This window comes from Anolis carolinensis, chromosome 3 (genome assembly GCF_035594765.1).
Source record: "Anolis carolinensis isolate JA03-04 chromosome 3, rAnoCar3.1.pri, whole genome shotgun sequence".
NCBI lineage: Eukaryota > Metazoa > Chordata > Lepidosauria > Squamata > Dactyloidae > Anolis > Anolis carolinensis.
In genome coordinates, this window is record NC_085843.1 from 160046320 (window position 1) to 160070995 (window position 24676).

Genomic DNA, 24676 nt, shown 5'->3' on the forward strand with positions numbered 1-24676 from the left:
AATTTTGCATGCAAGAAAAGCTATGTCCAACATTCTACAAGAAAAAACAAGAAATCCAAGCTGGATTCAGGAAACAAAGAAGCACTAGGGATCATGTTGCAAACATGTGCTGGAAAATGGAATACATCAAAAGAACTTCAAAAGAAAAAAATCCTGTGCTTTGTAGATTATAGCAAAGTCTTTGATTGCACAGATCACAAAAAGCTCTTAAAGATGTGTCCCATTTGCTTGTTCTGCTGTGTAATCTATACTCAGGCTACTATTGGAGCAGAATACAGAGAATCACACCATCAGTTTACTTGGTACACTGAACATGCCATATGTAAAACAGAATTAGACTCAGAGGAAGGAGGCATGGAAATTGGAGGGGGAACTTGAACAATTTAAGATATTTATACAAAATCATACTACTAGTGGAAAATAGCCTAGATTTGGAATGATTACTGAAGAAAATCAAGGAGGAAAGAGCAAAGGGAGGATTACAGTTGAATAGTACAAAAACAAAACTAATGACCACAGGAGATTTATATAACTTTAAAGTAGACAGTTGAAAACATTGCTATACTTCCAGATTTTCTATACCTTAACTCTGGGCTCTTCCAGACAGGCCCTATATCCCAGGATCTGATTCCAAGTTTTCTGTTTATCCCAGATCATCTGACAGTGGGGACTCATATTATCCAATTTAATGTAGAAAACCTGGTATCAGATCCTGGAATACAGGCAGAGGCGGTCCAACCATAAGGCGAAATAGGCATTTGCCTGTGGCGCCATCGTCCCGGGGGCACCATCGTCCTGGGAGGAGGGCACCACTCTCCACCTCCTTCTCTTTCGGGCCTTCCAGCGGCCGCGCTGGGCCTTCCGGCCAGCGCAGACCCACCTTCGCACCACGCAAGCCCACCTTTGGGGCCTTCAGAGATTGTGAGGTCTGTAGGAACTTGGAAGCTAGGTATGTGGGGTTTATATATCTGCAGAAGGTCCAGGGTGGGAGAAAGAACTTTTCTTTGAAGCAGGTGTGAATGTTGTAATTAATCACCTTGATTAGCATTTAATGGCCCTGTGGCTTCAAGGCCTGGCTTCTTCTTGCCTGGGAGAATCTTTTTTTGGGATGAGTTAGCTGTCCCTGATTGTTTACTGTCTGGATTTCTTCTGTTTTCAGAGTGTTGTTCTTTATTTATTGTCCTGATTTTAGAGGTTTTTTTTTTTTTTTAATACTGAGGGCTATCTGGGTTATCTAAGTCCACACTGCCCTATATCCCTGTTCAATGTTTAGTGCTAAATTTGCAAATATAGTAATTCCTACATAACATTACCATGTATTGAACTGCTTTTTCTATTGATTTGTTGTAAAACATGATGTTTTGGTGCTTAATTTTTAAAATCATAATGTAATTTGATGTTTTATAGGCTTTTCCTTTATACTTCCTTATTATCCAACATTTTCGCTTATCCAACGCTTTTATTTTTCAGTGATTGGTTTGGGGGGGGCGCCAAAATTCTGTTCGCCTACACTTGAAAAATACCTAGGGCCGGCTCTGAATACAGGGCCTGTCTGGAAGGACCCTCAATCATTAATCAAAATGGAGAATGTCTTCAAGAAATCAGAGAGACTTGGAAAAGTAACTATCAAGGAATTAGACAAGATCCTGAAGTATAAAGATATACTTGAGTCCCCCTTGGCGTAGAGAAAGATTTGGTATAAATAAGGTAAATAATTAATAAGTGAATACAAAACTTTTAATTGTCCTTGTCTTATTTCCAATTTCTGTATGATTGTGAAAGCTAGACGGTGGATAAAGCTGACAGGAAAGCAATCAACGCATTTGAGATGTAGTGGGCTCCTAAAAAACCAAACCAATGAGTCTTAGGACCTCAATACATTGATGAGGGGCAGCGGGAGGATTCGCTAGCCTCCATGGTGAACCTGCAGGCTAGCGGAACAATCCCATCGCCACACACCACGTACCACCCATAGCAACACTTCTCAATCACATGTGAGGTAGCGTTGCTGTGTAGCTTCCTCCCACGCTGACCTCATGGGAAGCTTCCTGTGTTCTGAGGGGAGCATCCTAGGATGCTTTCAGCACAGTTCTTCTACAGAACTTTGCTGGAAGTGAGTGTGTGTCTTGTGATGGGCAGCATGGGGTCCCGTAGATGAAGTGTCCTACAAGCATCTTAGGATGCTTGTAAAGACCCATGTGATCAAGTCCTTAGAGCAAATCAAAACTGAACTCATCCTAGAGCTCAAGATGACTAAAATGGGACTGTTGTACTTTGGACACATCATGAGAAGATATGACTCATTAGAAAAGACAAGGATGCTTAATAGGTTAGAAGGCAGTATGAAATGACGAATACCGTGTTGCAGATGGATGAGAACAATCAAGAAAGTGACATCATCGAATCTGCTAGATCTGAACAATAGGGTGATCTGAAGGGCTCTCATTCATAAAATCACCACAGCTCAAAATTCAGTTGATGGCAGTTAACAAGTAATTTTTTCAAGTCCTGTCCTCAGTTTAGTGGAAATGACTGATGGCAAGAATTTGGTCTTCCACGACTCACAGCTAGATGCATTGCCTTCTAAGTTATTAGGAAATAGTATGTGTCTTACTTAAATCTCAAAAAAAAAAAAGAGAGAGAGTATTTTTCCAAGTGATCAGCTTTTACACAAATAGCTAGCTTATGAAGAAGGGCAAATAAAAGCACTTTTATTATGTCTGCATCATTAATGATATGGTATGTTCTTGGATGACAACATACCAGTTTTCAATGCAGAGAATTGCAGAACCACAGCTGAGTACAAAACTAGTATGGTGTCACTGTTTGAGCACTGGACTCTGGGAGACTCAATTTTATAGTTGAGTTTTGGGCACATAAATCTAGCTCTACATAAATCTTGTTTAAGAAAATTCTTTTTCAGGGTCACCACAAGATGGGGCCAGCTTGTAAAATATCCATAAGAAATAAAAAGATTTAATTTTAAAATAGTAACACTTACAAGCAAATGGGGGAACAGCTTTTGTGGTTAGATAAAACACTTGATGTATCGCCTTAGTTTTATCTGCAAATTGATCCGCATAGTGACCCATCATAGGACAGCCTTCGCTGGGACAAGGAAAGCATTTTCCCTACACAAAAACCAAAGTTATTGATCAGTTTCCAATTTATGTGATGCCTCAGGAGCTGAAATAGTCTCATGATAGATTCATTCTCTGCATAGTAAGATTATGTTATATTTTGTTTTATGCTTTACACATTATCCTTTAGTGTACATCTAATCACCCTCTCAGTTAAGTAACCTGAATCTATTTACTTCGTGAGCTTGTGAAACTTGCCTGGATTTTATACTTACTGATGCAAAGGAGTCAAATGTTTTGCACTGGTATCCAAGAAATCCATCAGGGATAAAAATACTGTCCGAATAATATCGTAAGCTCCGTTTATGTGAGCATCCAGCTGATCTAGAAGATGCAATTTCTGGAACAAATGTCCAATAAGTATTTCAGTTTGGTCAGAAAACCAATTCAATCTATTGTTGGACTCATGTTGCTAGACAGCAGAATCCAGCAGAACCAGAATGAGCATCACCTCTTTTTGCCTAATGCAGCTTTCAATTGATGCCAAAAACCTGCTCAAGGCAATGATGAAACTTTCCAGATTACCTTCCTGGTAATATCCGGGGTCTTGGGGAAGGAAGTTCTCTGTGCTGGCATTACAATGCCACCAAAAAATGGATTTGGGTTTAAATGTGTCAGTTAATTCAACCAACGGTTTGAATATCGTGTTGGCAATGATGAAAATATGTCACTTTGATCTTTAGTTGAAAAAGGGTAACTTTTTAAGATCAACAATATGATAGTTCATAGGCAAAGGTAAAAGTTTTACCCAGACATTAAGTCTACTCGTATCCGACTCTGGGGCTTGGTGCTCATCTCTATTTCTAAGCCAAAGAGCTGGCATTGTCCATAGACACCTCCAAGGTCACATGGCCAGCATGACTGCATGGAGCACGATTACCTTCCTGCTGGAGTGGTACCTATTAATCTACTCACATTTGCATGTTTTCAAACTGCTAGGTTGTCAGAAGCTGGGGCTAACAGTGGGAGCTCACCCCGCTCCTCGGACTTTCGGTCAACAAGTTCAGCAGCTTAGCGGTTTAACCCATTGCTCCACCTTTACCTTATTAGGATCAATATAATAGTTCATACCTTCCCATATAAAGTTTTTTAAAAGTAACTCAAGTGAGAGGATAAGGAACTTTAAAGGAACATGTTAGCAATGGGAGCGAAGGACTTCGGTGTCAGAAGTAGCATGAATCTATGTTGGGTTTCTGTCTGGACTTTAAAAGAGCTTCCAAGGTGCTAAGCATATTTGGAAGACCAGAGTTCAGCATCCTGTACAACTCCTTTACAATCTTCCAGAGTGGATTTACCATTGTGTTACACTGTGTTACTACTACGGTAGTTACTCTGTATGACAATGACAAGCAAACATTCCAGTTTCCATTACTAAAAATACCCCTCTTTATCTTTTGCCCTGAAATTATAATGTGGTCAGTACTTGTTGAGGGAAGTGTCTTTGTTCCCCTCCCAAAGTGGACCTGACCTATGTTTCTTTCTTTTGCACACAAAAATTCTTATACAGATAGCTCCAAGTTCAATCCTTAGTTAGTTCTTTGTAGGTCCCTTCTTTGACCAGGAGATGGTGCCATAGAGACAACTGCTAGTATCCCAGTAGTCCTTGATACTACAATTAAAGTAAATATTATCGAAATGTTAATATGTGATGTTCTAATAAGTAGGAATTTAATTAAGGTAGTAGAATGTTTTCAATTTAGGGAATGACAGAAATACCTAAACGCCTCAGGAGGGTATTTACCAGAACTAGATTTGAACAGCTGGATACAATGGTCAAACATGGAAGGTTTAACAAACTTCCAAATAATGAACGATTTTGTATCTGTGGAGCAACAGAGGCAGAAGATATCACACATGTACTGTTTAGCTGTAACTTGTATAAGAAAGAGAGAAACCAATACCACGGGTCATACATTATACAAAAGACACACTGGGATCCTTATATTAAAACTACATTTAAATTGTCTGGCCAGAATGCTAAAATAACATACAAAATGGCCCTTTTTCTATTTAAAGCAACTCAGTAGAGAACTGCATATTTGAAGTCGATTGGTGTAAATTGTAAGGGCAATGCAGATTTTTTGATCTGGATCAGGATCTTAACCTTCTTGTTAAGGTAAAGGTTTCCCCTGACATTAAGTCCAGTCGTGTCTGACTCTGGGGGTTGGTGCTCATCTCCATTTCTAAGCCAAAGAGCCGGCGCTGTCCGTAGACACCTCCAAGGTCATGTGGCTGGCATGACTGCATGGAGCGCTGTTACCTTCCTGCCGGAGCGGTACCTATTGATCTACTCACATTGGCATGTTTTCGAACTGCTAGGTTGGCAGAAGCTGGAGCTAACAGCGGGCGCTCACTCCGCTCCTGGGATTTGAACCTGGGACCTTTCGGTCTGCAAGTTCAGCAGCTCAGTGCTTTAACACACTTCGCCACCGGGGCCCCTAACCTCCTTGTTAACAACTTGTTTATTTTAACTTTGGTTGTAATGTGAGTAGCATGCTGTATGTGTTAAATGTGTTTGCCAAATGTTTTGATACGGCCAATAGGCTAATCAATAAAACGTATTTGTAATTTGGGAAACATCATTAATTAAAAATACCCCAAATAATCTCATGACTCTATTTTCCTATATTATTTATTTACTTTTGGCATGTTTTCATAAAGTTCTTGAAATTATCTTGAAAGATAAACTTTTAAAAAGTTCTGATTTGGATGTTATCATATATAATCTCCTTCAGGGTGGAGAAAGTTGGGCTACAAATGTGGTAGATAAAATAAATAAATAATAATAATACATGTATGGAAATAGCAAGGAGTCCAGGATTTTAAAGATGGACAAGTTTTATTTGTCATACATTTTTGTGGAAAGTAACCCCTTTTATCAAATACATCTTGAATATGATATTTAATAATCTTTAAGACTACGTCAAATACAAGGAAAGTGAGATCCCTACTATATACTGCTCGCAATCCTGCTTTTCACACAACCAAACTCTCACTGAGCCCTAATTCTCCTCCAGAATATTTTTTTCTGGCTAAAATGAATCAGCCACAAAATGTCCCAAAATATCAATTGGGTATCAAAACTCATTTCTAAACTCCAAAAGGTTTCATGAGTTGAAAGTGCTCAAGTTGCAGAGACAAAAATATAATGGGGTGGATTCAATACACGAACAAGAATTCTAGTTCAAATGTATACATTCTTGTTTTAATATTGTCAGTACGTTGAAGATGTTAAGGAAATGCATGTTATTATTTTTACCTCTCATAGCTCCATCAATACCCCCCTGTTTGGATATGAAGAGTTCTTTTTTGCATCCAGGCATTATTCCACCCCCATTTGGATAAAAATCAAGATGACCACAGGGTTGAATTATTCCACTGGCTGAAATACAGATAAATTGATGGTAACTATACAGATGTCTTTGATCATGGTCAAGACTGCTTTTGTAGAACACTCACCAAAATCGAAGAAAAGATGGCCTATATTGGTGTGAATAACATCAACAAATTTGGCATCTGATGGGTCTAATCTGACTTCTGGAGGTGTTTGATGGAATAAAGGCCCAGCTGGATCCAGACCTAAATAAAATCAAGACAACAGACAATAGTTATTTCTCCCACCCTGGACTTTCCACAGATATATAAACCTCCCTTGCCTAGTTTCCAACAGACCTCATAACCTCAGAGGATGCCTGCCATAGCTGTGAGCAAAATGTCTGGAGTGAATGCTTCTGGAACATGGCCATACAGCCCAGAAAACTCACAGCAACCCCAAACCAAGACAGTAATTCTGAACATTAATAATGATATATTCACCATGGCAATGTTTTGTCGAATGCAAAGAGCCTTACTCATGGATGCATAAGAAGAATATGGGAACAAGGACAGAATGGGCATTCCTTGGAAGCCTTTAATCTCCCAAGTGATTGATTTGTTTGTCAAGTTGTAGGTTAATTGTTTCCGCATCTGTACAGTTCACCCCAAAGTAGACCTGTGTGGAGCTGACAACATTTTTCAAAAACACACCAACACCTAGTCCTGTCCAAATTAGCTAAATAAATGAAGTCAGCAACAAGAAAATTACATCTGCAGAGGGAACATAACTACTGTAAACTACGAGCCTTTCCACACAGCTATATAACCCAGAATATCAAGGGAGAGAATCCGCAATATCTGCTTTGAACTGGATTATCTGAGTCCACGTTGCCATATTATCCAGTTCAATGTGGATTTTATACAGCTGTGTGGAAGTTGCCTCAGAAGCTCTACAAATGCATATGAAAATACGAAGTCATTCACCTGAATGACCACAGCACAGCAACCAGGTGAGTTCACATGTAAATACTGTTGGGACAGGCTTTGTTTCAAGTAGAAAATCTTTCCAAAAATTTAGTAAAACACTTTGGGGCCAATCTACATGGATCCTTTATCCTGAAGCGGGGGCAAATCAGCTCCATGGAAGCTGCATGAAGCTCAGAGCTGATTTGAATTAATGTGGCCAAAGCCACTTAATAAGACTTTGAACCACATTAATAAAAGTTGTAGGATATTCCAGAAAATCCCTGGAGCTCCAGAAAGTTCATCCACAGATTGGGTGAGTGTAAAAAGTTGTGCATCTTTCTCTTTGAAATGTGGCTGTGGCTCTTTACACACCATCATGCTTTTCTCAGGTTTGGGCAGTCTGGGGATAAGGAATGACACCTACCTTGCCCCATTGATCTGGTCTTTGCTGTGCCCACTGAGTATGAAAATAGTTGTGTTTGTTGCTCAGCACCTGGAGTGATGCTTGTCAGAGTGACAAAGCAAATGAAGAAGATGGGAGAAAAGAGGGATGAATTCTTCCTTTCCCACCTTCCCCCTCTCATGTCACTTTATCACTCCAGATAATGCCAAGTGGTGGCCAACACAGTCAAGGGAAGGGTGGTGATCCAGTAGTGCCGAATAAGTTCTGGTGCTGCTGGGCTATATGGACACCATCCAACCACCAAGTCATCTTGTGAGCATGTATTGTAGACACCTGCCATCTCCCAAGTCAGCTCAGCAACTGACCGTGTACACCATGGCAATGCTGATCCAGAGTATCTCACTCCAGATAAACATTGCCATTTCTGGTTTGTGTAGGTGCATCCAAGGCTCACTGCACAGCTTGGAAAAATTATTTCTCCCAAAATACTTCAGCCACTATGGACATTATGAGTTTGGAATTCTGAAACAAGAAGAAGAGAGAAAAAGTGTTCTATCTCTTGTTAGCCTTTATCTACCCAAAGAGTTTCTTATTAGCCGTTCGCTATAAGTCCTATAGGATAAGCCTGGATAATGCAAATTTCCCATATAGCAAAATAATTTCAGCTTTTAAGCAGTTGTCTTTTCAAGTCCATTGCTCAAACCGCTTATATTTCATCATATTGACTACATCACCTGTTATTCTGCTTAGGCCTGGTTTCCTTCTCCCAGCTTCCCCTCCAGCATGGGCTCCAAGACTATGTCCAATAATATGAACATCAGAAAGAGAATACCCACAATTTTCCTACACAATGGAAATGAAAGGATATAAATAATATATATTAGAGCCTTAGGAAGGAAAAAAAACTCAGAATAAAGACAAGAGGAGAGCAGATTCTGTCCAAAATATTTTGCTGCCTAAGGCAAGGTACAAGATGACACCTGTATCTGAATTGGTTGCACGTTTGGTACAAAAATTACTAGTTAAATGCAACTTAAGCACTGTGTCTTGAGAGTTTTTACATTTCATTTAAGCTCCTTGTTTTTCTGGCCTTCAGATCCTTATTTGCAATCTTGAGGAATGGCATAATTAGCTATATTAATTTCAGTGTCCTTGGGTATTAGAATGCTTGTCCACACTTCCTGGTGCCAGTTGGTTGTCACACCCTGTGCCACTTCACATCTTGCATAGAAAATGACAGTAAGGAATCTGGGAGTTGTGCTTGAGAGACATCAAATGTGTCATAGAAAGAAGTATTCTGCCTAAGACTTGAGTTTCTGAACAAATACAAATTCTTTGTGTCCTAAAGGTAACTCTGGTTCAGAAGCACATAATTTAGAAAACCACTTTCTCACCACTACTTCCACTAATGCTACAAATCTCATGAGGTTGTATACCCTTTTCCCCCGAAAATAAGACATCACCTGAAAATAAGACCCAGTAGAGGTTTTGCTGAGTTGCTAAATATAAGGCCTCCCCTGAAAGTAAGACCTAGCAAAGTTTGTGTTTGGAAGCATGCCCACCAAACAGAACACCCGAGCATGCAGGATTGGTAAATGTACGTACCATAGATTGTTGTACATGGAAATAATGGTAGTAACAAGGAATTATTGATAGGAGTCACAGTTTGTCTGGTTATGCTGGTTTGTGATGACAACTACTGAACAGTATATAATAAAAGTTCAAATTTTTGTCAACAATAAATGTGAATTCTTCTTCATGGAAAAATAAGACATCCCCTGAAAATAAGATCTAGCGCATGTTTGGAAGCAAAAATTAATATAAGACACTGTCTTATTTTCAGGGAAACACGGTACTATCCGACCAGTGTATATAGGGAAATATGTCTGCAGAAATAGGTTTCACCATAATTTCCAGGTTTCTTTCAATTTTTTTGCTGGTACTAACTGATTGTAGACTAGGCCATGTGCCATTCCACACTTAGATCCTCAGATTCTTATAAAAAACATGCATTTCACTGTTCTCACAATTGTACCTTGCATTTTGTATTCCGACTCATCTTACATGTTATATGGTGATGTCAAATACAGTAGTAAAGGTAAAGGTTTCCCCTGATGTTAAGTCCAGTCGTGACAGACTCTGGAGGTTGGTGCTCATCTCCATTTCTAAGCCGAAGAGCCAGCGTTGTCCGTAGACACCTCCAAGGTCATGTGGCTGGCATGACTGCATGGAGCACCATTACCTTCCTGCTGTAGCGGTACCTTTTGATCTACTCTGGCCCGGGGCTGTGGCGCAGACGGGAGAGCAAACCAGCTGCAATTAACTGCCATCAATCACTCTGACCAGGAGGTCATGAGTTCGAGGCCCGCTCGGAGCTATGTTGTTTGTCTTTGTCCTGTGTTAAAAAGGCATTGAATGTTTGCCTATATGTGTAATGTGATCCGCCCTGAGTCCCCTTCGGGGTGAGAAAGGCGGAATATAAATGCTGTAAATAAATAAATACTCACATTTGCATGTTTTCGAACTGCTAGGTTGGCAGAAGCTGGGGCTAACAGCGGGTGCTCATTCCACTCCCAGGATTTGAACCTGGGACCTTTTGGTCCGCAAGTTCAGTAGATCAGCGCTTTAACACACTTCGCCACCAGGGTTCCCCAAATACAGTAGGTAAAGGTAAAGGTTTTCCCCTGACGTTAAGTCCAGTCATGTCTGACTCTGGGGGTTGGTGCTCATCTCCATTTCTCAGCCGAAGAGCCGGCGTTGTCCATAGATACCTCCAAGGCCATGTGGCCAGCATGACTGCATGGAGCGCCATTACCTTCCTGCCAGAGCAGTACCTATTGATCTACTCAAATTTGCATGTTTTCGAACTGCTAGGTTGGCAGGAACTGGGGCTAACAGCGGGTGCTCATTCCACTCCCGGGATTTGAACCTGGGACCTTTTGGTCCGCAAGTACAGCAGCTCTGTGCTTTAACACACTTCGCCACCGGGGTTCCCAAATACAGTATAGCTCCCGTATCTCTGTGGGATAGGATCCTGGACTTTGCGTATGCACGCAAAATTGAAGATAACAATGAATCCTATTGAAATGCAGGAAGTGGCCCAAGAATAGCCTGGAGTTGCACAGGAGGACCTAGAAAGTGTCCAGAAAGAACGTATTTTGTTGGATGAAAAAAATTGCAGGTATCAGTCCCATGGATACAGGAATCATACTGTATGATCTAATCACACTCTTAAGACCTCATCAGATGGGGGAGGGGGTGTTCTCCATCATAGTGAGCTGCTGGCATGCTGCTGGGACGGAGTCCGATGGAGCCCATCATACAACACAGGGCTACTTCCGGAAGGGCTCTGTTAGGATCCATCCCAGCAGCATGCTGGCAACACATTGGCAGCACGCTCAGAGGGAGCCCTGAGGATACAGGTTACTACCCATATCCTCACTAAAGAAGCCTGGGACAGCACAGGAGGTAGCCGGGGAAAGCCCATGACTAACTATGGTAAGGGGACGAAGCTGCCCCGCGGTTTCCCATGCTGTTCTCCGCTGTCTTCTGGCTTCTGGACCTCTATGTGATGAGGTCCTTAATATTCTCTAAGCATCTTTAAGTATGAAGTCTTGGAAGGAAACAAATATAAAATATTCCATCCTCTTTATTTAAGTGATTTGCTATGATGGGGAGGAGGACATGCTTACCTCAAGATACTCCAATAAATAAGCCACCTCAGCTCCAACAATACGGATATTTTGCACCGCTTGTGTATACAAGTCAGCAGCAGCCCCTTTCCAATTTACAACAATACAGTTTATATCTTCTTTTTGAAGAAGAAACTGGAGGGGCAACAAAATAACAAATTATAACAAGAACAAAAATATGGGATCATTACTGTTTTCCATAATAATCATTCACTGGCAATGGACCTCTTGTAGGACTGTTGTAGTTTACTTTTTGTGTGCATAAATGACATAAGGCTGGGCCTTCAGACTTAGAATTCATGAACAGAAAGATAGAGGTCAAATGGGGTAACAGTGACATGTGGAGAACAAAGAGACAAACAAGTACATTAAAAGAAATGAATGGTAAAATAAAAGATGCAGAAGGGTGTTAACAAAAGGAATAAAACAGGAGTAGCCTTGCTGATTCATAAGCATGCAAAATCTCAATCATTCTGGAAAATTAAACATTTATTCTCCTACGAAATGCTCAGAGCTTCAATTTTGTTGTGTAACCCAACATGTTCTTAACCTGGAATCCATGAATGCAGCTTTAAATGGAGCATAAACTTTCCTTTCCATTTTGTCCTGTTACTCTAAATATTTTTTTCAGTGCATTTCTCTGGTGAAACGACCCATAGTATCCATTAGGTTCACAGTACCCCATGATTCACTGGTGTGCCTGAACACTATGAGTTTACAAACTGTGTTAACTTCCCCACTCCCAATGTAAGCAGAAGTTATAGTATTCCTTCAATTGTAGGCTGCCGTGGATTGTAAGACACACCCCAATTTCAGTACCACAACCACCACCAAAAATATATGAGATACACCTGTGATTCTAAGACGCACCTTATTTAAAGAAAAGCTTCTATAAAAAGTGCATCTTACAATTGAAGAAATACAGTATTACTATTAGGGGCTTTAAAGTAAAAGTAAAGGTTTCCCCTGACGTTAATTCCAGTCATGTCTGACTCTGGGGGTTAGTGCTCATCTCCATTTCTAAGCCAAAGAGCCGACATTGTCCGTAGACACCTCCAAGGTCATGTGGCCGGCATGACTGCATGGAGTGCCGTTACCTTCCCGCTGGAGCGGTACCTATTGGTCTACTCACATTGGCATGTTTTCAAACTGCTAGATTGGCAGGAGCTGGAGTTAACAGCGGCCGCTCACGCTGCTCCCGGGATTTGAACCTGGGACCGTTTCGTTTCCAGCTCAGTGCTTTAACGCACTTCGCCACCGGGGCTCCTTATTAGAGGCTTTAGTTCTCTTTATTTTACTTTTTTTTTTTGCTCCTTCTGGACTAAAAATAACACCACTTGATTACCTTAAAGGAGTCTGAATTGACTCCCCTACCCATTTTCGCCCAAAAGCCTCCCTCAACATCCTGTCACCATAATGTAAATAGTCACATATAAATAGCTACATGTAAATAGCTGTGCTGAGTTATATACCTTTTGTTGTAACCATGTATCACGAATGCATCATACATATTGCATTTTGCAATGAAAGGTCAGCATAATTGGTGCATTAACAGCTGGTATCCTATTACTGACATGTCCTGGTGTAATCCCAGACTATGTTTTTTGGGGGGTCATTTGGAGGAAATAATTTTCTACTTCCCTCACTACCTTGAAACTCATCTCCCTGGTGTGGAGGTCTCTACCTATATGCCCATGAAGCATCTGGCTATGAATTTGGTAGTTGGACACACAATGACAACCTCTGAAGGATACCTGTGTTGTTATGAATCCAACTAGGTGGAACTTAATGCTCAATTTCCCCCATGCAGAATTTCTAGTGACATTTCATCCTGTGTGATTGGAGGACAGGGATACACATACTGCTAAGCGTACATATATCAACAATAAAAATAGCAAAATAATTAGCTATATATTTACCCTGCAAATGTTTACTATCCGATCATATTCATCTCCAACAAAATAGCCATGTATAATGAAACGTGTTTTCCGGTTTGTTCTGAAATTTGAGACTTTAATCGTTGATGGATTTACTGCAGATATTACCTAGATTAAGGGGAGAAAGACATATGTTAATAATAATTATTAGCGTTTTGACTTCTTTGGAAACAAGATGATAATGCAAGGGGCTTGGATTGACCCCTACCTGTCTGACTGTGTGTAGGGTCCTCTCTAGCCCAAAGGAGAAAAATATTAATTTGTGGAGCCTCTAAAAGTCATTGGGCATAACGTGGTCACAGAGTGTTTGAAAACCTCCTATTCATGGAAACCTCCAGCACATAGCAAGTTATAGACTACTTGTTATCATACACATACTTTTTTTGCATCACCTTATTAATGAAGGTGGAAATATTATTTAATAAAATATGAAGACGCCACTTCCTATTTTGATTTATGCATATGAACATTTCCACCATGTTTGTTTGTTTCAGGTATGGCTTCATGGTTGTAGACTTAGTTTTTGATGTTGAAAATCCAGGACCTATGTTTTAGTCAGAATGTTATGCAATTCATTATCTTGTAATCTTATTTAGATCATAGATTGTGAGGTTGTGATGGGGATAAAACAACTTCTGTTGGCTTGAATCATGAATGAGAGTTCAACATGACAAATAAAAATCCTAAAGGAAAACAATAGGTATCTCTTTGACCTTTCTGCTTGCGCTAATTTTTTTATCAAGTCATATATTTCTACATTACTTGTCTATCTCATAAATTAGTGGCAAAGTTGAGTTTCTTATAGTTCTTTTGGCTCAGGATTATGTACTTGTGTTTGAGATGATTTTATCCACTTGCACTGCCCTTGTATAATGACTCTTCTGCAGAAAAGCTACATGTTAAATAATCAATATCACTGCTGCCAGTGGCAGCTTGAAGGTTTTATGTTGAGTTGAAATGAATCCACTTGTGATTTTTACTACAGATTTTAAAGGCACTCCTCAAGGTGCCAAAAACAGTGAGGTCCTCGGAGAGCTCCTTTAAAGTTTGGAATAAAACCTAGAATGGATTCACCAGCAACCACTATTGTGTTGATACCTTCCTTAATATGACTGTTACCTAAAACTTAGTATTCCTCAAAAATGTGTGGGTTAGGGTAAAGAGATATATTTGAGCATAGCTTGGGAATACATGTTAGTCTGTGAATGTGAAATAAAAAATAGCACAAAATCAATCCCTTTCTAACATGATAGCAACACATTAATATTGAAAAAATATAAAAATGACAAAAATAATCCAAAGTAACATCCAAATGCCTCAATTTACCTCCTAAATGTAATATTTATTTATCGTGTCAGAAGCGAATTGAGAATACAGTCATACTGTATAAGAAACCACAAAGTTAAAAACTTGGCATTATACTGAGAACTTGGCCACTTCGAGTGCCTCTGGTGTCGCTGTGAGAAGGTCCTCCATTGTGCATGTGGAAGGCTCAGTCTGCATTGTAATAAGTAGTCTGTGGTTTTCTCTTCTCCACACTTGCATGTCATGGACTCCACTTTGTAGACCCATTTCTTAAGACTGGCTCTGTATCTCGTGGTGCCAGAGCACAGTCCGTTCAGCACCTTCCAAGTCGCCCAGTCTTCTGTGTACCCAATGGGAAGCTTCTCATCTGGTATCAGCCATGTATTGAGGTTCTGGGTTCTGTTCTGTCACTTTTGGACTCTCGCTGATATGTTCCTGCAAGAAAGCTCTTTCTTGATTTAAGGCATTGGCTTGCTGGCTGATATCCGGAGGATGGGTCAGAAATGTCTATGTCTTGATCATTTCATTACTGGCTGCTACTTCCCAAAGGTTGTGAGGTGTTATAATAATGGCTAAGTAGTATAATTTCTACAGTGATGTAGGAAATAGACATCCTGTGATAATGCAGCATGTCTCATTAAGAGCCACATCCACTGTTTTAAAGTGATGAGATGTATTCCACACTGGGCGTATGTATTCAGCAGCAGAGTAGCAAAGCGCAAGGGCAGATGTCTTCACTATATCTGGTTGCGATTCCAGGTTGTGCCAGTCAGCTTTCATATGATATTATTTCTAGCACCCACGTTTTGCTTGATATTCAAGCAGTGCTTCTTGTAAATCAGGGCACAGTCCAGGATAATTCCCAGGTATTTTGGTGTGCTGCAATGCTCCAGTGGGATTCCTTCTCAGGTAATCCTCACAGCTTGAGATGCTTGTCTGTTCTTACCCAAATGTAATGAGGTAAAGAGGATTAAAATAACTTTTAGACTAAAGCTAATTGCTAGTGCTAGCTAGAGTAGACCAGTCAATCAATGAAACTTGGGCAAGTGTTGACTAAACAAATTCCTATTGTTTAGACTTTTCTAGATGTGACTGGCAACCGGGCCAATGATACAGTCTCTGGGATAGGGCATGGAGAAATGTCGATGTGGGACTCTGTGAACTGTTGCCCAAAAGAGGTTCTCTGTATAGGAATGACTAGCTTATTTTCTAACAAATTCTTTTCAAGGTTGTAACTGATCAAGAATTTGATTTGCTCAATCTTGAGGTAGATTACACTAACACAATAACAACCAGACTGGAAATTTTAGTCAGATTGCAATCCTAATAGTTTAGGAAGTAATTTAATTATGTTTATGCCACATTAAGTGTGTACAAGATTCAGTGTAATTTTATCTCAGCCATTTAACATTTTAATATGTAATGTTTAAGCAGCACACCTAGAAACAAAATAGTTGTTTAATGGATGCAACAGTTCAGTTAGACCACACATGTCAAACACAAGGCTCATGGGCCGAATCCAGTCCGTCACATTTTGTGTGGCCCCTCAAGGCTTTCAATGCTAGGCCTAATATGATTACATTTATACAATCTTATAGTTGCAAGTGACTCTTTCAAGGCAACCATAAAGATTGATGTGGCCATCGATGAAAATGAGCTAGACACCCCTGAATTACATTATGTGGCATTCTAGATGTTATTGAATTCCAAAGCCCAATTGTTTTAGCCTGTGAAGTGAATGATAAGGAATGGTAGACAGGCCCGGCTGGTGGGAACGAGGGACAGGGCCTTCTCGGTAGTGGCTCCCTGGCTGTGGAATGCCCTCCCCAGTAGAGTACAACAAGCCCCGACTCTCCTAGGTTTTAGGAAGGCAGTGAAGACGTGGCTACGTGCTCAAGTGTTCGAGGAGTAAATATCTGAGGTGATATGGCTTGAATCAAGGCGTACGCGAAAGGTGTTAATGGACGAATCTAACTACATATGCATTTTAAAATTTTATAACTCATGTTTTAATAGAGTTTAATAGAGTTTTTAATTGATGTGGTATTGTTGTAATGTTTATTGATTTTGTTATTGTTTTATTGAATGTGTTCTGGGCAATGTAAATTGCCGATTGTTGTAAGCCGCCCTGAGTCCCTACGAGTGAGAAGGGTGGGGTAAAAGTGATGCAAATAAAATAAAATAAATAGACATGGCAGTCCAACAATATCTGGAGGAATACATGATTTTCATTCCTGCTTTAGACAAGGAATTGAACTAGAAGCAGAGGAGGGCATCAACAATGAAGCCCTTTCTGAAGTCTTCCCCACACCTTCAAAACTTGATCTGAAAGTTCTGAAATTATGCAGAATAGATTTTCTTACAGTTTGGAAGACTGTAATGGAAGGGAAGACAATAACATGGCTTTAGTACATGCCCACTAGCAAGCTCCAGGATTTACAACTGCAGTTAAAAAATCATTCCAAAAAACCTGTGTCAACTTATTGATGGGTCAAAAAAAACCATCTCCTGCTCTGAGTAGAATGGTGAAAGGGAAGTTTCTAGTCCATCCTGGGATAACCTAAAAGAAACACCAACTCCTCTACTCTCTCTACTGTGGTGCAGGTTCTGGCCTTTTTAAATGTCTGCATGGGGAAATGGCAGTAGCAGTCAGGGACGTCAACTGAGTGGCATTGGTGCTTTCTTCTCTCTGTAGAATGCCCCTTGACTTATCATGTAAAAATTCATAATTTTGGCCCCAGGTCCTGCTCTCTACCTATAAATGAGGTTGACTAATTCAAGAGTATATACAGATAAAGCTTGCTAACTCAACACTTTTGTGTATTGGGGAGGGGGGGAACAGTTTCAAAGGGGAAGAGCCTCCTCCATGCATGGAATATTTCTACAATATTCAGAATAGTACCCTCCTGGCATTTTGGAACATGTCGAAATCCTTAGTGCTAGCCTCCCTTCCCTTTCTGAAGGATAATGGAAATACCAATGGAAAGGGGCAGGGCTCTTTGTGTATTTATTTCACAGGATATCTAATTAGGATATTATTAAACCTGTATTAATTATTTTAAGTTTTGTATTTATTGATTAAATTTATACCTTGCCTTTTGTGTGGTGTAGGATTATTAGAACACACGCTTACCTGGAAATAGATAGGATTTTCTCTAGTATACAAGTGAAAAGCAGTGTTAACGATATCTGGAGGCTCTGGGAAGTCCAACGTTGGCCTTTGTAAAGTTCCACCCCAAGGAGGTCCATTTTCAAAGCACCCAAGTCTATCAAAACAAATCTCTGAACCTGTGACAAGAGAGAGTATTTACATTGAATTAATAGCCCCAAGATGAATTAATAGCACCAACTGAAGTGCCTACCAAGCTGTGGTGCAGCTGGTTAGTAGCCAGCTGCAATAAATCACGACTGACCAAGAGGTCATGAGATCGAAGCCTGGTTTGGATTGAGCTCCTGACCATTTAATAGCCTAGCTCGCTGTTGACCTAAGCAGCTCGAAAGACAGTTGCATCTGTCAAGTAGAAAATGTAGGTACCACTGTATGCGGGGAGGCTAATTTAACCAATTTACAACACCATAAAAACTTCCAGCAGCATGCAGAAAGGAATGAGGAAGTACTCCTCAAGAACTCTGTGTCACAAGTGGACGATGAAGCGGCAGCTCCCCCTGTGGCTGGAATCAAGTATACCATCATGAAGCCAGAAGCTGGAAAAATATTAAATTGCCTCTGTGTCTGTCTAATGGCATTGAATGTTTGCCATGTATATGTGCATTGTGATCCGCCCTGAGTCTCCTTCGGGGTGAGGAGGGCAGAATATAAATACTGATAAATAAATAAATAAATGTTGGGAGCCCACCTCCTTTTAAACAAATGCAATGATTGAAGTTGCACAATTGCCATTCTTTAGTTTAGTTTATTCTAAATTGCCTATAAAACTCTGTCTTCATTGGGATTCCAGAAAACAACAGTGTTCCACTACGGAGTTGTCAGTCTCACAATATACTGATATGTCATTTGTCTGTGATGATAGATCTTGGAAATATGAATAAATAACATAATAAATTAATGAGCAACACAGTTACAAGAAAACAACATAATACAACAAATATAACATGTTTTGAAAGCAAGTTCTGCAATGCGAAATCAGTGAGAACAGAAGAATAAAAACTCACAAAACAACTGTATGAATGCTTTCAAGATGAGTATTATTGCTCATAGTCCTCACCTCTTACAATTACATGTAGAAGGAATGCAGTGAACCAAATACCAAACATCTAGAAGGAAAAGAAACACATGTTATCTGCAAGCCTAGGATCCAGATGAGATTATGTGGGCATGTTGCATCTTTAATCCCTCTGTTATATTGTAATTGTCTATATCTGTGACAAAATCTGCTGCAAATAGGGATGAAGAAATCACTATTATGATTCCTGGAGAGCGTCAAGATAACTCCAAGAAACCAAATTAACACATTGGTGCTTAATATATTATTTAAAAACCAATGCACAACAGGCATTCCAAAGGCAAAGGGAGTTCCTAAATATAATACAGAAAACACATGCAGATTTGCTTGTCATCTGCATGCATAGAACTGCCCCATCCATTAAAAAAGCATACAGCTGTTTTCTATATGCAGTGCTCTAAAACAAGATAAAGGTGGGGCTTAATTCCAAACAAATTTATCCATGTTATGCATATGGGATTCACCTAGGGAAGTCAATCTGCTTACCAGCTGTAATGTTTTGTTAGGGTTTCCTCCCCATTCTTAAAATAACAGCAAATTTGACCAATAAAATATCTCTCACACATGCACTTATGAACACACTGTTCGATTTAGCATAAGGCGCTTTGACCCTTTTCTCTGATCACCAAGAAATGGATATGGACAGGTTTGATAAAGGTGAGGTAGAGGGTAAAGCTGAAGCATTGTGAGTCTGTGTTTATTTATCTTTAGCTGAAAGGCTAACTGATGACAAACCACAGAATAATGAGACCACACAGAGAAATGGGTCACCTTGACCTAGAACCTATTTATTTATTTATTTATTTATTTATTTATTTATTTATTTACAGTATTTATATTCCGCCCTTCTCACCCCGAAGGGGACTCAGGGCGGATCACATTACACATATAAGGCAAGCATTCAATGCCTTAACACAGAACAAAGACAAGACAAACATGGGGCTCCGAGCTGGCCTCGAACTCATGACCTCTTGGTCAGAGTGATTTGTTGCAGCTGGTTGCTCAACAGCCTGCGCCACAGCCCAGCCCATTTATACTGTGTTGAACTTGAATGGAGCAATAGGAAGGAGCAACGTGATACAAGATCAGCTGAGGCTATGTGGCATCCCTTGACTACCTCTTTGGGCTTTTTGGGGGCAAAACATCTGAACCCTTAGGACAATCCAATAACCAAGTTGATTCCTAGTTAGCCATCTACATGGAAGCAAAGCCAGGACAATCCTCCCTCCTACCTCCAAATGTAGAACTATGTAAGTGAGAGAGAAAACCCCAGGTTAGCCTCAAGGGTCAACTTCTTCCTCAATCCCTGGGTCCCGGAACCTAAAGAGGAAATTCCAGAGTCCGTCACCAAAAAAGTGCCAAAGCACATATCAAAAAACCTTATATTCACCCCTACTACCGGCTACAGATAAGAATCTATGTAGTCTCCACCACCGACAACCTTATTACAAGCATTTGTAATTAAAACCATCCATGTGGAGAATCGCTTTTCCTCACTTTAGACCATAATTTAAAATACACCTTGAGAAAGCTGTAAAGATTTGGGTATAGATTTATTTCAGAGATGGAAGATGTATGGAAACAGCCATTACCAGACTACAAAGGAGTGTTTGACTTTGGGCCCATCCAGACAGACCCATATCCTGGGACCTGTCTGGGTTTTTACCAGAGGCATCCAGATGACGCCTCTGGTAAAAATGTTTCCCTGGTTTGTCTCGAAATAATGAAATACCTAGTAAAACCCAGATCTTAAGGAAAGATTCAGGTGTTTTCAGTTGTGGGCCCTGTGGGGATTGGGCCCGGGGACCACATCACATAATTCCCAGGCCCAATCCAGATAGCCACAAAGACCAAGAGGGGAGCCACCCCCATATTACCCCTAAAAATAAAGTAAATTGCATCTAGCCACCTCCTCATGCCAGGAAATGACACGCCAGGAGAGAAGAGGGCCGAGGAGGAAACTTATGGTGGCCAGGTACGTTTTACTTTATTTTAGGTATAAATTGGGAGGCTTCGGGGTGGCTGCATGTCATCCCAATTTTAATCCAGATGCATGTAGCCACCCTCCTGGGAAAGCCCAAGTGTTTTTCGGGGGAATTGATATGGGAATCTGTGCCAAAGTAGGTTTTTAAAACCCGCTTTGGCGTGGATTTTGGCGCTGTCCGGAAGTGCCCTTGGATGAGATGGAGGTAGGTTGTTTATAGTACTTCAATATGATAAAACATTAGCTCAGGATGATTTAAGATGTGATGTCCTGAAGGTCATGCTTGTCTTTGTGTTTTTTGTGGTACTCATCAGGGTTTAGGAAAAATTGTAACCTTAAACTGAGTACACAGAATAAACGTGTGTATGTGTGAATGTATGTGAGAAAGAGAGAAAGGGAAATGGGTGCATGGGAGAAACAACAGAAGTAGCGAGAAGAAAACTGGCCCATGTATAAAGAGTAATTTGTTAATGGGAATCACATACATCAAAGTACTCCTAAAAAGAAATTTCATTTGTTTAAAAAAAATGACAGCTGCCATGAAGCAAGACTATTTATGTCTACTCAAAAGCAAATCCTATTGCATTCAGGAGTTTTTATTCCCAGTTATAGAACTGCAACCTTACAATGCCTTTCTGGATAATAACTATTCTGAAATAAATCTCTGCTTGATCAATAGTGCTGCTAAATCACAAACACTTCTGTTTATTTATTGTTGTGTGCCTTCAAGTCATCTCTGGCTTAAGCAATCCTAAGATGAGGGTATCAGAGGCTTTTCTCGGCAACAGTTGTTCCAAGAGGATTTCCCGTTGCCTTACTTTGAAGCCGAGTTTGAGATGCCCAGGAGATCTTCAAGGAACAGTGTGAATTCACCTCCTGATCTCTGAGAATACAACACTCAAACCACACCGTGCTTGCTTTCCAAGTTCTACATTATTATCTATGTGAGTGTTTCCCAAATTTCAGTCCCAGATGTTGCTGAACTATAGCTCCCATAATTGACAAATAGCATTGCAAAAAATCAAGTATTTAGTGGGTTTAACAACTTCTGGGCAGACAATTTCTTTAAAAACACTGGTCAATGTATAAAGCCATTAGAGCATAAACCCATAAACTGAATGATGTACTACTACCACCCTCAAATTATGCAACATTCTTACCTGTAGTTACTCGTTTTTTCTCTGATCTCTCTCTGACTCCGTACAGTTTCACTGCTCTTGTTAAATAATTTCTCACGGTGTTGTGACTGTTTACATTGAACAGGTCCAGACCGGTTTTCATGAGACTCCACCCACATTTTTATTATTACACATCAAAAAAGAAATTTAAAAGAGTTAGGAGGTGATTTTTTATCCTAATTCTTACTGACTGCCAATATTCAACAAGATCCAGCTGTTTTTTATGCAAAGTATCCCCGGGACTGGGAATTTTGTGGGAAGGGGACCTAGGTTTAGAGGTGATGGATCACTTCTTCCAGATGATGGACCCACTTAACCAGTGGTCAGAACCATTGTTCTCTCTGATGGGTTTCAAACAATGCTCAAATTACATTGGGAAGTATTGGTACCTAGGTTTAGAGGCAATAGATCATTTCTTCCAGATGATGGACACAGCTTTACCAGTGTTCCCACCTCAACATCTTTAAACTGACGCACAGTACTCACATCAACACAATCACCATAAACAGCTTGCATTCTCTGTTGAATCTCCTTTGGGGTGACACCTTCTGCTGTCAAGAATTCAATGACTGCACATTGCTTAAGTCGCATTGACTGTCTGCGCAGGGTTCCATACTTCGCACTTTAACAACACAACCATTCAATGCTAAGGCTTCCTGCCAAATGGAATTGTAGAGGAGAGTCTACTGAACAAGCCAGTACCTGCCGCATACCAGTACAGCCATCTGTTGAGGAGTTACGAAGGTGGAGGCATTACTTTTCATTCAACCCTCATAATTCTCCAAAGTAATTCTGCAATACATTGGGAGTTCTAAATGCTATGTGAAACTGCCCAAATTGCTCAAACGTCATGCTTCCTGATGGGGTCTTTTGACTGCCATAAAAAGTTATACTTAAATCATAAAATGAGTAACTGAGTTCCTTTCTATATTTCCATATAATCCAGTTCAAAGCAGATCATTTGGATTTTATATGGCAGTGTAGAAGGAGCCTGAGAGTATCCTTTCTCTGACTTGCTCCACCCTCTTCCCCATTGGACAACCTGAATTATTGAATCGGAATATAAAGATATTTATTTTGTTTCTCTCCTCAGGCTTCAGCTTCCAGCTATTCAACTTATTGCTCACTGCCTCTAACTGTCATGAAGTTTCCTTGAAGATGATGCGATTATCTACATTCCAAGGACCTTTTCTGTAGCTTCCCACACCCTAGCTCAGGAATTCCCTCCCTTACTTAATTGCAATTATGATCATTCATTTTATTATTTCACTATGCTTCTCTGCCTGTGTTGCTCTGTAGGAGGTTTATTGGCTGCTGAACTAATGAATTGATGATTCTATCTAGTATTATTGCATAACAGCTTGCCTTTAATCTGTTCTCTTTATAATCATTTATGTTTTCATTGAGCCTTCTAAAGAGTTTGTGAATGTCATTTGGCACAGAAATGTTCAAATTAATATACTGGTATGTGTTGGAAATATTTTGAGTTTTGAGAGGGGGAGCAAAGAAAACATTAATTATTGATAATAGGGTATGTGATATCCTACGTGATTCTCTTGCCTACTTACAAAAACAGACACAGAAAACTTGTGCATTACTTTCTACGATTGCAAATCAAGTTTTGAACCCAAGCCTTTTGCTACTGTGAATCTCCTTGTGATGGATCTCCTCATTCTGGGTACATTTACAGACAAATTAATGCAAATTTGACATAATTTTAACTGCCATGGCTCAATGCTATGGAATCATGACAGCGATTGTTTGGTGAGACTCTAATACTATTTGATAGAGAAGGCTAAAGGCCTTGTAAAACTGCAACTCCAGGACCTATATCATTGAGCCATGGCAGATAAGGTGGTGTCAAAGTGAATTATTTCTACAATGTAGATTCATCCTCTGTTTGCCTTGCAATTCTAACCCTTTGGCCCTGTTACTCACCTTCCTTTTTTTTTTTTTTTACTTTTGGAGTTCTCCTTGAATCTGGTACTTGAGCCTTAAGGTGGCTGCTATCCTAGTCAAGAAGCATTCTCAGCAATCCAAAACCTTCCCAGAACTCATCAATTTCCCTCTTCCTAATTGTTCTTCACTCCCATTCCGATATTCCTAACTACATTTACATGTAGGTTATGTCCTTTACCCTTTTAGCATTTCATGAGCTGTGGATGGCAGCTTCCACCCAGCCTTGCCAGACTTCTTGCTTCACACTCTCATTCTTCCTTGCAGAACCAGTTTGAAGAAATTACAAGTCTACTTTTCAAATTGATATACCTTTTGACAGATTCTGTAGTTGTCTAGCAACGAACAACATGTTTTAACAGTTAATCTTAATAGACTGTTTCCTGGCTTCAACTATGCAGTCCTTCCCATTATGGCGTATAATTACAGCCTCCTAAGTCTTTACATAATATCTGAGCACCCAGCACCTTCTCTCTGTGTCATTACTCAGGCCGTGTATACAAGAATTAAAGAGAAAACCTACACCCTGAAGCTGGTGCTGGCAATCTTTGTAACA

General features: G+C 40.1%; 1 protein-coding gene across 2 annotated transcripts in view; it reads right to left on the reverse strand.

The window, feature by feature from the left end:
- LOC100559080 (pancreatic lipase-related protein 2) overlaps window positions 1-23349 on the reverse strand; it is a 36888-nt gene extending 13539 nt beyond the window's left edge. The window contains exons 1-10 of one of the 2 annotated variants that reach the window (XM_062975670.1): window positions 22147-23349; window positions 18985-19033; window positions 17892-18046; window positions 13436-13561; window positions 11517-11651; window positions 8559-8667; window positions 6600-6719; window positions 6400-6522; window positions 3356-3480; window positions 3002-3131 (exon numbers count right to left, since the gene is read on the reverse strand). In XM_062975670.1, the coding sequence (XP_062831740.1) occupies window positions 3002-3131; window positions 3356-3480; window positions 6400-6522; window positions 6600-6719; window positions 8559-8667; window positions 11517-11651; window positions 13436-13561; window positions 17892-18046; window positions 18985-19033 (1072 nt within the window). In that variant the 5' untranslated portion in view covers window positions 22147-23349. Of the gene's footprint in view, window positions 1-3001; window positions 3132-3355; window positions 3481-6399; window positions 6523-6599; window positions 6720-8558; window positions 8668-11516; window positions 11652-13435; window positions 13562-17891; window positions 18047-18984; window positions 19034-20234; window positions 20391-22146 lie in introns of those variants that run through there. The other variant, XM_062975671.1, reaches the window with a different exon arrangement.
- Window positions 23350-24676: the final 1327 nt, after the last annotated feature.